The sequence below is a fragment of the Phaseolus vulgaris genome, chromosome 7 (assembly GCF_000499845.2).
Source record: "Phaseolus vulgaris cultivar G19833 chromosome 7, P. vulgaris v2.0, whole genome shotgun sequence".
In the NCBI taxonomy this organism is placed as follows: domain Eukaryota; kingdom Viridiplantae; phylum Streptophyta; class Magnoliopsida; order Fabales; family Fabaceae; genus Phaseolus; species Phaseolus vulgaris.
Genome location: NC_023753.2, coordinates 7,257,599 through 7,269,926, shown reverse-complemented (window position 1 = coordinate 7,269,926; position 12,328 = coordinate 7,257,599). Strand labels below are relative to the sequence as shown.

The following is a 12,328-nucleotide window of genomic DNA, read 5'->3' as shown; positions in this document are numbered from 1 at the left end:
ATACGTACCACTAAAGTTTTTTAATCTAAAACAATATATAATTTATTTAATGTAGTAATTAATTATTTTTTTATTTCTAAAATTATTTTAATGTTTCATTGTAGTGGTTGTAATATCGGTAATACGTGGACCTGTTAATTATTGATTTTAATGAAAATATATATATGTTACATTTTTTTCAAATTTTGATTTCCAAAGTTGAAATCAATGGATATAAAAATAATAATAACTTAAAAACTAATTTCGATTTAAAATATATTGATAATTTAAACTAAAATATCATGTAGGAAAAATCACTGGATTCGACCTGATAAATATAATTTGATTGGATTCAAAACTGTTTGAAAAAAATTAAATAATTAGTTTAAAAAAATAGAATTTATTTTAATTATCAATATAAGGATTTCATATATAAATTACAATATAGGATATGTTTTAAATATTTTTTATACTTTTAAAATTATTATTATATTAAAAAATGAACTAAGATAAATATATGGTTCAACCAATCTAAACTAATTTAAATTGTGCACAAAATGAATTCTACTAAAAATAAAATGATGCTTTTTCAAACTTTTCAAACCAATCTTATTTCAGTCCAAGAGAAGTTGAAGTTAATTTTTATTGACATGGTCCAATTAAATAGTTGGTCAAAGGTTATATATTCATGACTTACACCTATAGTTTACATCCTCCAAAAAAAAACCTTTCTTTAACAACAAGTATTGATAGGAGTTTTAGAAATATTACAAATAGAGAGTTATAAAAATAGGAAAATTACTATTAAAGACTAATTACGTACATAATAATTGTACAGTGTTTATTAAAAAAAATACAACTAATTTATTTTATTGTTCTCCTCATTCAATGGGATGCCTTTCTAACTCTTAAAAGAAATAAAATATTGTAAATATAAATTGTTTAAACAAATTTGCATTACTCTTTTTGTTTTTTTTATCATTGCTCTGTTTTTTTTATCACTGCTTTGCTTTTTTATCAGTACTCTCTTTTTTATCAGTAGCCGAATCACTTGATTTTTTATCAGTAGCAGAATCACTTGATTTTTTATCAGTAGTAGAATCACTTTCTTTTGTATCAGTAGCAGCTTCACCACAGGCAGGGGCTTTCCCTGTTATTGTTGGCTTGACATTAGTACATGTAGCGGTTACCGGAGCTCCATTGTATGTGAGTGTAACATCACCTATCTCAACACCCTCACATGGAACACCACTACTACAAGCAAGAATAATTCCTTCTTTAGTTGCTGAAGTTCCCTTAATACCCTTGATGGAAACTTTGCTTATCTTTACTTTTGATGGAGTCTGAATCATCGCAACAATAAAAAAATGAGATAAAAATTAGTCTTTTAAGCCACTTTAGTGTTTGAAATATTTTGTTACTTAAATAATAACATCAACATGTGCATGAATGGATAGGAGACTCAGTACCCCTTTGGAGCATTGGTTGTTTGGACAATACTCTTGGTCTATGATGACAGGGTTCTGCACATTATCCATGGTAATATCTTCAAATTTCATGTCATTAACTGTAATTGTTCCTGGCTCGTTAGGCCATGTCTTAATCCTCACTCCATTCGTAGTTCCTTTCAAAGTGCAACCCTTAACTGTAATACCTTCAACAGGCTCTTCTTCCTTGTACTTTCCAAGGCTTCCAATACTAATACCATGACCAGGTCCACAATTCACATTTTGGATAAGTACCTGTCTGCTACCGTCACTCAATGAGACACAATCATCTCCAGTGGCAATGTCTGTATTAAGAACATTCACACCGGTGGATCTTCCAATGTGGATGCCATCGGTGTTGTGGCTATCACCTGGAGCACTTACTTTAAATCCGTCGAATGTGAAATTGTTGCAACCCAAAACATTGACATGAAAGTGTTTGCTATCCTTGCTAGTAATGTCACGAACTATTGAATTATTGATGAAATTAAAACCGAAGTTCTGTTGACATTTGATAAAAGAATAGAAAAGTGAATGAAAACTATTTTCAATAAGTGTGCAAGTAATGTTACATCTTATGTGAATTTTGAAAATAATATTCATTTACCATGCCAAGTTGTTTGCAATCAAATTTTTTTGCACATTCGTTTTGCTTCCAAGCAGTTGCACCTTGACCATCAAAAACTCCTTTACCAGATATGGTTAAAGAGTTAACATAGCCAATCCTAAGCCATTGGTCACCGCCAACTGCCTCTGGCTTTTCAGGTGCTTTGAGTGTGCCATCAACTTGAATTTCAATAGGAGCTTTGCAAGGACCTTTTACCTCTACATGGGTCATTTGATATGTCCCACTTGGAATCACAATTTTTACCGCAGATGTCGATGCACATGCTTCAGCCCAAGCACTTGTTAAAGCCTTAAGAATATGAAAGTAACAAATTATTCAAAAATATTGCAATAAGAACGAAAAAAAAATCCCATGATTTGTGATGAAATAGGTTTTCTTCCATCAAACAATGTGAATTTCTTTTTGATTCATTATCATACCTTGGCTATATCTGTATTTGGTTTTCCTCCAAATTTTGATATATCAAGATTTGCTGATTGAGTTAAAACAAAGTTAATTACAATAAAAAAAGATAACAACAATATGATCGTAGAGAACTTCATATTTTGTGTACTTGGTAATTGTACCACACTTCAACTCGTGTTAATGAATTAATTTTCGAGCATATTTTGAATTTATTTATATTAGAGTAGCAAGGATACAAAACCGTTAATGTTATTAGCAACTATAACACGCACATTACTATCTAAATGTGTCGTTTTCCTTTTTTTAGTTGTTTAGTATATTTGTAGGATTTAGTTATTAATTATTAACTTTACATCACCCATTAACAACCTATTTTTATATTTTCCCGACAAACTATCAATGTTCGATAAATAATTCAATTTAGGTAATATGATTTTATTCAGTCAAACGTGATATTTTGAATTCATGGTCTAATATAGTTGTCAAAATCGAATTCTATCACTATAAAATATTAAAAAATAAGATGTATGTATAAATATATCACTATAAAATAATATATGTATTCATATATGTGTATAAATATATGTTGTGTAGCATATTATATTTAGAAATAATATTAGAAATATATTATATTTATTACTTTGTAAAAAACTGTAACACTCCAAAAATACATTTAATTATTACAATACCAGTTTTACATATTTCTATACAAGTTTAGAGTTTTTCAAAACATTCCTAATATATGATTAACACTTATAGAAATACAAATATTTGCAATATAAGGTTCAAAAGAATATCCTAAACCCTTCAGAACCTTTAACACCTATATGATCATCTTCTCATGTACATATAGTACAATGATTGCAATTCACACCACAACAAGAAAAACAAGGGTAAGCTAGTGAAAATAAAATTTTATAATATAAACCATTAAATCGAAAGAGAAAACCAAATTACATGAATCAATTTTTCAATTATTCAATCTTCTTCAAATCCCAACATAAAACCATCAAATAGATCTCACATGAATCTACACTCCAGGGTATTCAACAAACAACATAACATCTAATGCCTTCTGGAAGACCTGTATTAAATAAGTACTACCAAAGACTAGCATCTGATTCAAATATTACCAGCGAATCCAATAGAAAAGATCATGATCAGTTCAATACACCCAAGTTGTGCATATCATATGTCATGGTGTGCATGAACTTCTCCATCAGCTTCTCACCACCTGATATCTTAGTCAATGTGACTTAGATCATCCATGAAACTCAAAGATCTCTATTACCACATAGGCATCAAAATTTAATTACATGCCATTTTCATCAGTATCATTCAAAACACGATCTAAAACATTCAAAAATCTATTTAACATAAAAAATAACACTTAAATACTAAACAATCAAAATCTAATATTTCTAAAAGTTTAAATAATATATAAACAAACAACATCCCTGCAAGAGAAATTGAATACTGGGATCACGTCTCCTCCACATCCAGATCTTCTAGCCTAGGGTGCTATTAAAAATTAAATTTATCTTCCCTTACCTTAATTGTTTGCTTTCCAAACAACTTTTAGAATTTTATTCCTTCAGGATAAGCTTCCATTTAAGGGCCTACTGCAAGTTATCCAAATAGAAAAACAATTTAGTATATAGTAGAATAAGTTGAAAGGATTACTCTTCTCAACTGACCCTACCAAGATTAACAACTAAAACCTAAGGAAAAACAAAAAACAAAGGATATTTATAGCAAAAATGAACTTACTCTGTTTGAAAATCTGATCAGGTAAAAATATTCTTTAACTCCTTACCTACAACATGGTCCGATCAGATTCTAAAATAAATAAAAATTGAGAGAGGAAATTAAGAGATAATGAAGACAATAGAACTTGGTAGAGATTGAGAGAGAAAGAAAGAAAGGGGTGTGTGTTCTATTTTTAACTCTGTTACAGAAACAACATTTAAATTGAAAGTAATTTTATAACTATTATAATATATATATATATATATATATATTTAAAATTTATTAGATAGGATGTAAATTTTTAACATATATTTGGAGAGTTAAGCGACAACGGAAAGATTGCGACGAGGTGTCGACTGTTTTTGTTTTTTTAATTTGACATTCATTATTTAAATTTCATCAAAAGTTTTTACGTAAACACGTAGATAGCTGAGAAACAAATATCGTGGTTAATTCAACTGATAAATGATATTTTCTTAAGATGTTATAAATGTTTTTCATTTATATAACATTAAAAATACTCTTTAAAAACACGTAGACTATCTTATGTTTATTTTCCAACATAAATTAAAAATTTTGAAAATTAAGTTTTGGAATAAAAATTCTTTGATAATATTCCAAATAAAGTGCTTTAGGGTTAATGGGGTGTTTCTGTTACGTTTTCTTTTCTTTTCACTTTCCGGAGGGTTACAAATTTAAATTATATTATTATAAATATTTTATAATATACTGTATTTAGAAATATCATTATAAATATATTTATTATTTTGTAAGAAAAAAGAAATTAACATGAACTAAATTCAGATTAAATTTACAACTATAATATATTATATTATATTGTGAAAATTTATTACATATGATATAAATTTATAACATATATTTGGAGAGTTAAGCGACAGAGGAAGATTGTGACTACCTCTAGACCGTTTTTTATTATTTTGATAGTCGTAATATTTGAATTTCATCCAAAGTTTTTACGTGAAACACATAAGCTGAGAAATTAATATAATAGTTAATTCAATTGATAAATTATATACTTTTTAAGATGTTTTAAAGATTTTGCATTTAAATGATATTAAGTTAGTTTATTAAAAGGACTCTTTCAACCATTCTTTGACTTGTTTGAGTTTTTATTTTTTATCTATTTTAATTTTATATGGTGGTATTTTTTGCTGCTAAATCTTACTGCAAACATCTACAAATTTACGATATTTTTGGGTTAAGTTTGTAAATAATATTTAAAAATTGAAAAAAAAATTGATTAAACAATTACTTGGAATATATGAAAGACATTAAATATAATATGATTTTTTAGGACAAATTCAATAGAAACATTACACTCTTTTTACAACAAACTAGATTAGATTGTCTAAGAAAAAAAATAAGGAAAGACATCACATAACATATACTCATATATGAGTTCATACAAACATATAATTTTAAAGGTTTTATTTCAAAACCAGAATAAAATGCTCTAAATTTATTTTTATTTTTATTTTACTTTTAATTTCCCTTTTTTTTATCCCTTTATCACACCTCACTCCCATGGACCCCACTGCGAACACCGCTCTTCATTCCAATAGTGTCTATCATCTATGTTTGGTTCAATTGTAGTCTCCCAATTAGACTTAATTCAGTCATGAAACTTGGCAAAAGATTTATTATTAAAAGCATTTTCTCCCTTTGACTCTTCTAAATAAAACAACATTACAGCAATAAAAAATACACCAAGTTTGTTGGTGGGTAATGACTAAATCAGACCAAATAATTCTTCTGGTTGTATACAAATTAAAGCCATAAACACCATCAACATCCAAAACTTTCTCATGGAAAGAAACAATATCAGAAGTATGTTAAAAATAAATGTGGAGTTTAAGACGAGTGAATTTAAATATAAAAAATATTGAAAAACTTATAGAAAATTTGAATGATTTAATCGATTAAAGTGAATTTGTTACAAAATTTAAAAGATTAAAATTATCAGTTACATCGAGAACAAGATCAATTCAAACTTTGAAATTAAGAGAGAAAGGAAAAAGAAGATTTTTATAGTAATTTTTATAATGCTTCACTTTGAAACAAGAACTACATTTGTTTGCTAAACTAAACAAGTCAAACAAATACTAAATCAATTGTTCACAAATACAAAATACACCAAGAACAACACTCTTAATACTACAAGAGTGTTATTTTATCCCTACATAACTGCAAGAGTAAACCCTATCCAATCAAGGTTAAACACCACAAATCAAAATTGTACAATACAACAATGTAACCTGAATTCAGTAAGATCAAATTAGAATAGTAAAACTCACTTGAAATCCTCTTAGCCAAAAAGATTGATCTAAAAAACACTTAAATTTTTTTCTAGAAAATGCTTGTAGAACCCAAAATAATAACTCTTTCTGATTTAAAGGTGTTTTAAAATTTAAGACATAAAAAAGCATATTGAAAAAGATTTGAGAATGAGGGTTATATAGAATTTATCAAATCAATTTAATTGGATTAAAATTGTATTTTAATATGTTGATTTCACTTATAAGTGAAAGGAATGGATTAAGTTGCTATTAGAACAAGTTAGAATTGACTGATAAAGATCCTTCTGAAATCATAAGAAATAAACGTTATTTAAAGGGTAAAATATTCTAATATTTTATATTCAATTTAAATATTAAATAAATAACCTAGTTATTTAAAAGTAAGAATGTTGCATACATTTTTTGTTAAGAATTTTATAAGGTCAATCATCTATCCTACTCTAATATAGATCCTAGTAACAACCACAAATGGCAAAATAATTTCTATACTTTTAGTTGAATATTAATGACCGTCACCCTTAACTTAGTATATGGAACCTCAGTTAGTTTTTACCATATGATACATTTCTATTTGACTCAGTGCATCACTAGAGTTTGAATATATTAATCAATTCCTTAAATTTATAATTACACAACATGTCAATAATACCTACTTCGTAATTATTAACATACACAAATTTTCATATTAATATCACACATATCCAAATGCAAAACATACCATCAATCACACTTAGTGATTCTCAACTTCTTTATCATAAAATGTATTATATCTTACATCATGAATCAAATAACAACACTTTTAAACCTCTTAATCTTTTATATATACATGTCCGTAACACTTATAAACATAAAAAACATATTAATTTCATCTATAAAATTTGTTTGAAGCACTCAATATCGTTAGAGCAAAATTCAATAAAAAAGAAATTTGGTTCATTAGAATTTTAGATTGAAAAAGAATTTCTAATTTGAATGGTAATTTCAAGCTTAAGCAATAAATGACTCACTTGAGTCACGATAATACAAAGGAGAGAGATTTGTCTCATTCCTAATTTGTTTGAGAGAAAAATCTCCAAAAAAAAAAATTGTCACCCTCTTATTCACTTGAGTCAAAACATCAAAAGAATGCAAGAAATTATAAAACATTCAAAACTTACTCAACAAAAAGTTGTTGTATCATTTCTAAAATTTAAACAATAATTTCACATGAATTGGTATTTTAATCAATGTAACGTGGAATCAATTTAAATAGTTATAAAATTACTTTCAATTTAAATGTTGTTCTTACAAAATAATAAATATAATATATTTCTAATGTTATTTGTAAATATAATATACTACACAACATATATTATACACACATATATGAATACATATATTATTTTATAGTGTTAGATTTATACATACATTTTATTTTATTAATATTTTATAGTGATAGAGTTCAATTTTGACAACTAAATTAGACCATGGATTCAAAATATCACGTTTGACGGAATAAAATCATATTACCTAAATTGAATTATTTCTTGTTAAACATTGATAGTTTGTCGGGAAAATATAAAAATAGGTTGTTAATGGGTGATGTAAAGTTAATAATTAATAACTAAATTTTACAAATATACTAAACAACTAAAAAAAGAAACGACACATTTAGATAGTAATGTGCGTGTTATAGTTGCTAATAACATTAACGGTTTTGGATCCTCGCTACTCTAATATAAATAAATTCAAAATATGCTCGAAAATTAATTCATTAACACAAGTTGAAGTGTGGTACAATTAGCAAGTACAAAAAAATATGAAATTCTCTACCATCATATTGTTGTTATCCTTTTTTATTGTAAATAACTTTGTTTTAACTCAATCAGCAAATCTTGATATATCAAAATTTGGAGGGAAACCAAATACAGATATAGCCAAGGTATGATAATAAAGCAAATAGAAATTCACATTGTTTGATGGAAGAAAACCTATTTCATCACAAATCATGGGATTTTTTTTCCATTCTTATGGCAATATTTTTCATTAATTTGTTACTTTCATATTCTTAAGGCTTTAACAAGTGCTTGGGCTGAAGCATGTGCATCGACATCTGCGGTAAAAATTGTGATTCCAAGTGGGACATATCAAATGACCCATGTAGAGGTAAAAGGTCCTTGCAAAGCTCCTATTGAAATTCAAGTTGATGGCACACTCAAAGCACCTGAAAAGCCAGAGGCAGTTGGCAGTGACCAATGGCTTAGGATTGGCTATGTTAACTCTTTAACCATATCTGGTAAAGGAGTTTTTGATGGTCAAGGTGCAACTGCTTGGAAGCAAAATGAATGTGCAAAAAAATTTGATTGCAAACAACTTGGCATGGTAAATGAATATTATTTTCAAAATTCACATAAGATGTAACATAACTTGCACACTTATTGAAAAAAGTTTTCATTCACTTTTCTATTCTTTTATCAAATGTCAACAGAACTTCGGTTTTAATTTCATCAATAATTCAATAGTTCGTGACATTACTAGCAAGGATAGCAAACACTTTCATGTCAATGTTTTGGGTTGCAACAATTTCACATTCGACGGATTTAAAGTAAGTGCTCCAGGTGATAGCCACAACACCGATGGCATCCACATTGGAAGATCCACCGGTGTGAATGTTCTTAATACAGACATTGCCACTGGAGATGATTGTGTCTCATTGGGTGACGGTAGCAGACAAGTACTTATCCAAAATGTGAATTGTGGACCTGGTCATGGTATTAGTATTGGAAGCCTTGGAAAGTACAAGGAAGAAGAGCCTGTTGAAGGTATTACAGTTAAGGGTTGCACTTTGAAAGGAACTACGAATGGAGTGAGGATTAAGACATGGCCTAACGAGCCAGGAACAATTACAGTTAATGACATGAAATTTGAAGATATTACCATGGATAATGTGCAGAACCCTGTCATCATAGACCAAGAGTATTGTCCAAACAACCAATGCTCCAAAGGGGTACTTAGTCTCCTATCCATTCATGCACATGTTGATGTTATTATTTAAGTAACAAAATATTTCATACACTAAAGTGGCTTAAAAGACTAATTTTCATCTCATTTTTTTTATTGTTGTGGTGATTCAGACTCCATCAAAAGTAAAGATAAGCAAAGTTTCCATCAAGGGTATTAAGGGAACTTCAGCAACTAAAGAAGGAATTATTCTTGCTTGTAGTAGTGGTGTTCCATGTGAGGGTGTTGAGATAGGTGATGTTACGCTCACATACAATGGAGCTCCGGTAACCGCTACATGTACTAATGTCAAGCCAACAATAACAGGGAAAGCCCCTGCTTGCGGTGAAGCTGCTACTGATACAAAGGAAAGTGATTCTGCTACTGATAAAAAATCAAGTGATTCTGCTACTGATAAAAAATCAAGTGATTCGGCTACTGATAAAAAAGAGAGCACTGATAAAAAAACTGATAAAAAAGCAAAGCAGTGATAAAAAACAGAACAATGATAAGAAAACAAAAAGAATAATGCAAATTTGTTTAAACAATTTATATTTACAATATTTTATTTCTTTTAAGAGTTAGAAAGGCATCCCATTGAATGAGGAGAACAATGAAATAATGTAGTTGTATTTTTTTTAATAAACACTGTACAATTATTATGTACGTAATTAGTCTTTAATAGTAATTTTCCTATTTTTATAACTCTATTTGTAATATTTTTAAAAACTCCTATCAATAGTTTTTGTTAAAGAAAGGTTTTTTTAGGATGTAAACTATAGGTGTAAGTCGTGAATATATAACCTTTGACCAACTATTTAATTGGACTATGCCAATAAAAATTAACTTCACCTTTTCTTGGGCTGAAATAAGATTGGTTTGAAAAGTTTGAAAAAGCATCATTTTATTTTTAGTAGAATTCATTTTGTGCACAATTTAAATTAGTTTAGATTGGTTGAACCATATATTTATCTTAGTTCATTTTATAATATAATAATAATTTTAAAAGTATAAAAAATATTTAAAACATATCCTATATTGTAATTTATATATGAAATCCTTATATTGATAATTAAAATAAATTCTAATTTTTTTAACTAATTATTTAATTTTTTTCAAACAGTTTTGAATCCAAACAAATTATATTTATCAGGTCGAGTCCAGTGATTTTCCCTATGATATTTTAGTTTAAATTATCAATATATTTTAAATCGAAATTAGTTTTTAAGTTATTATTATTGTTATATTCATTGATTTCAACTTTGGAAATCAAAATTTGAAAAAAATGCTAAAATATATATATATATATATATATATTTTTATTTTTATTTTCATTAAAATCAATAATTAACAGGTCCACATATTAGCGGTATTACCACAACTACAATGAAACATTAAACTAATTTTAGAAAAAAAAAATTAGTTACTATATTAAATAAATTACATATTGTTTTAGATTAAAAAACTTTAGTGGTACGTATATTAGTTTCTATTATTAGTAAAATTTATAAACTAGTTTTTAAATTGGTATATAATTAGTTAGTAAGATTTTATCTACTAATTACTTTATATTTTGGAGTGGATAGCTAAAACCTCGATAGATAAGTAGATCCTAGTTTAGAAACTAGTGTATAAATTTTATTAATAATAGAAATTACTTTATATATCATTAATTTTTTTTTGTTTTTAAAATAATATCTAATTTTTTTATTATAGTAACTAATTGTTGTTGGTCACTAAAATTGGTTATTATCTTGTAATCCACTTATTAGTGTCATAATTCATTAATATTTCTTACAATAATACAAGCACTTATGGACTTTAATTGATAAAGTCGTTATAATTCAACCTCTAATTTTGGAATTTGAACCTTTTTACATATGTTGGGATTATTAGAAGAATATGAATGATTTATTTCCAAATTTGTGTTAATTTCAAGAATTTATGGGAAAATGGAGATAAAAGGGCTAAAAGAGAATGGACAAGTTAAAGAAAAAAATGAAAAGACAAAGTTGAAACATTGAAAACTCGCCCAAGGCTTACTTAAGCGGGTTTAATATAGTGAAGTTGGACTTTTTCTTGTAAAACTCACTTAAATAAGTAATATGTCGCTTAAGTGAGATGTCACTTAGCCCAAGTTCAATTAGGTTAAATAGAAGACGTGAGACATAACTCTAAACTTCATTTGAAGGGAAGCCACATGAATAAAACCTTAAAGGAGGCATCCGTCAAGGAGAAACATTTTGGATCTTCCTTTCTTGTTGTACATGCTTGTAATAGTCACCATGAGTGGCTAATTCTTTCCTTTGGGATTGAGGGTAATATGTTCAAACTCGTATGTATTGAGGTGATATTTATTTTATAATATTTTGTTATTTATTGATGATTGTATTGTCATTTTATTATTAAAGTTTGAATCTTTATTCATGATTTTGATCCTTAGATTTGATTGGAAAGTACCTCTAAGCATTTGACTTAAATGATAATGCTTAATATATTGGAATGATAGGAATAAATTTGAAATGTTAATAGTTTTATAACATTTGATCGTAACTCGTAATAATAAGGAATTTTTATAAATATGCGAGAAATTGATATTTAGGAAACATTCTTACTAATTTTGTATGCGAGGAATCTGTACCGGTCGGACTCTGGACGACCGAAAACTGGGTCAAATAGCATTTACAACATAATAAAAATGTAATAAAGAAGCAGTTATAACTGGACTTGGATGAGTCAAGGACACGTTCCGAAATATGCGGGTAAATATCTCAAAATAACGA

At 27.6% G+C, this 12,328-nt stretch overlaps 2 protein-coding genes across 2 annotated transcripts; one reads left to right on the top strand and one right to left on the bottom strand.

Moving 5' to 3' along the window:
- Positions 1 to 648: 648 nt before the first annotated feature.
- On the bottom strand, positions 649 to 2,686 carry LOC137828327 (polygalacturonase-like). Its single transcript, XM_068634848.1, has 4 exons — positions 2,514 to 2,686; positions 2,074 to 2,382; positions 1,449 to 1,967; positions 649 to 1,322 (listed from the first exon to the last, which is right to left on the bottom strand). Exons 1-4 carry the CDS (start codon positions 2,634 to 2,636, stop codon positions 978 to 980), a joined length of 1,296 nt encoding a protein of 431 aa, XP_068490949.1. The 5' UTR covers positions 2,637 to 2,686; the 3' UTR covers positions 649 to 977.
- A 5,563-nt stretch (positions 2,687 to 8,249) lies between these two features.
- Positions 8,250 to 10,146, top strand: LOC137828434 (polygalacturonase-like). Its single transcript, XM_068635013.1, has 4 exons — positions 8,250 to 8,487; positions 8,619 to 8,927; positions 9,034 to 9,552; positions 9,680 to 10,146. Exons 1-4 carry the CDS (start codon positions 8,365 to 8,367, stop codon positions 10,034 to 10,036), a joined length of 1,308 nt encoding a protein of 435 aa, XP_068491114.1. The 5' UTR covers positions 8,250 to 8,364; the 3' UTR covers positions 10,037 to 10,146.
- Positions 10,147 to 12,328: the final 2,182 nt, after the last annotated feature.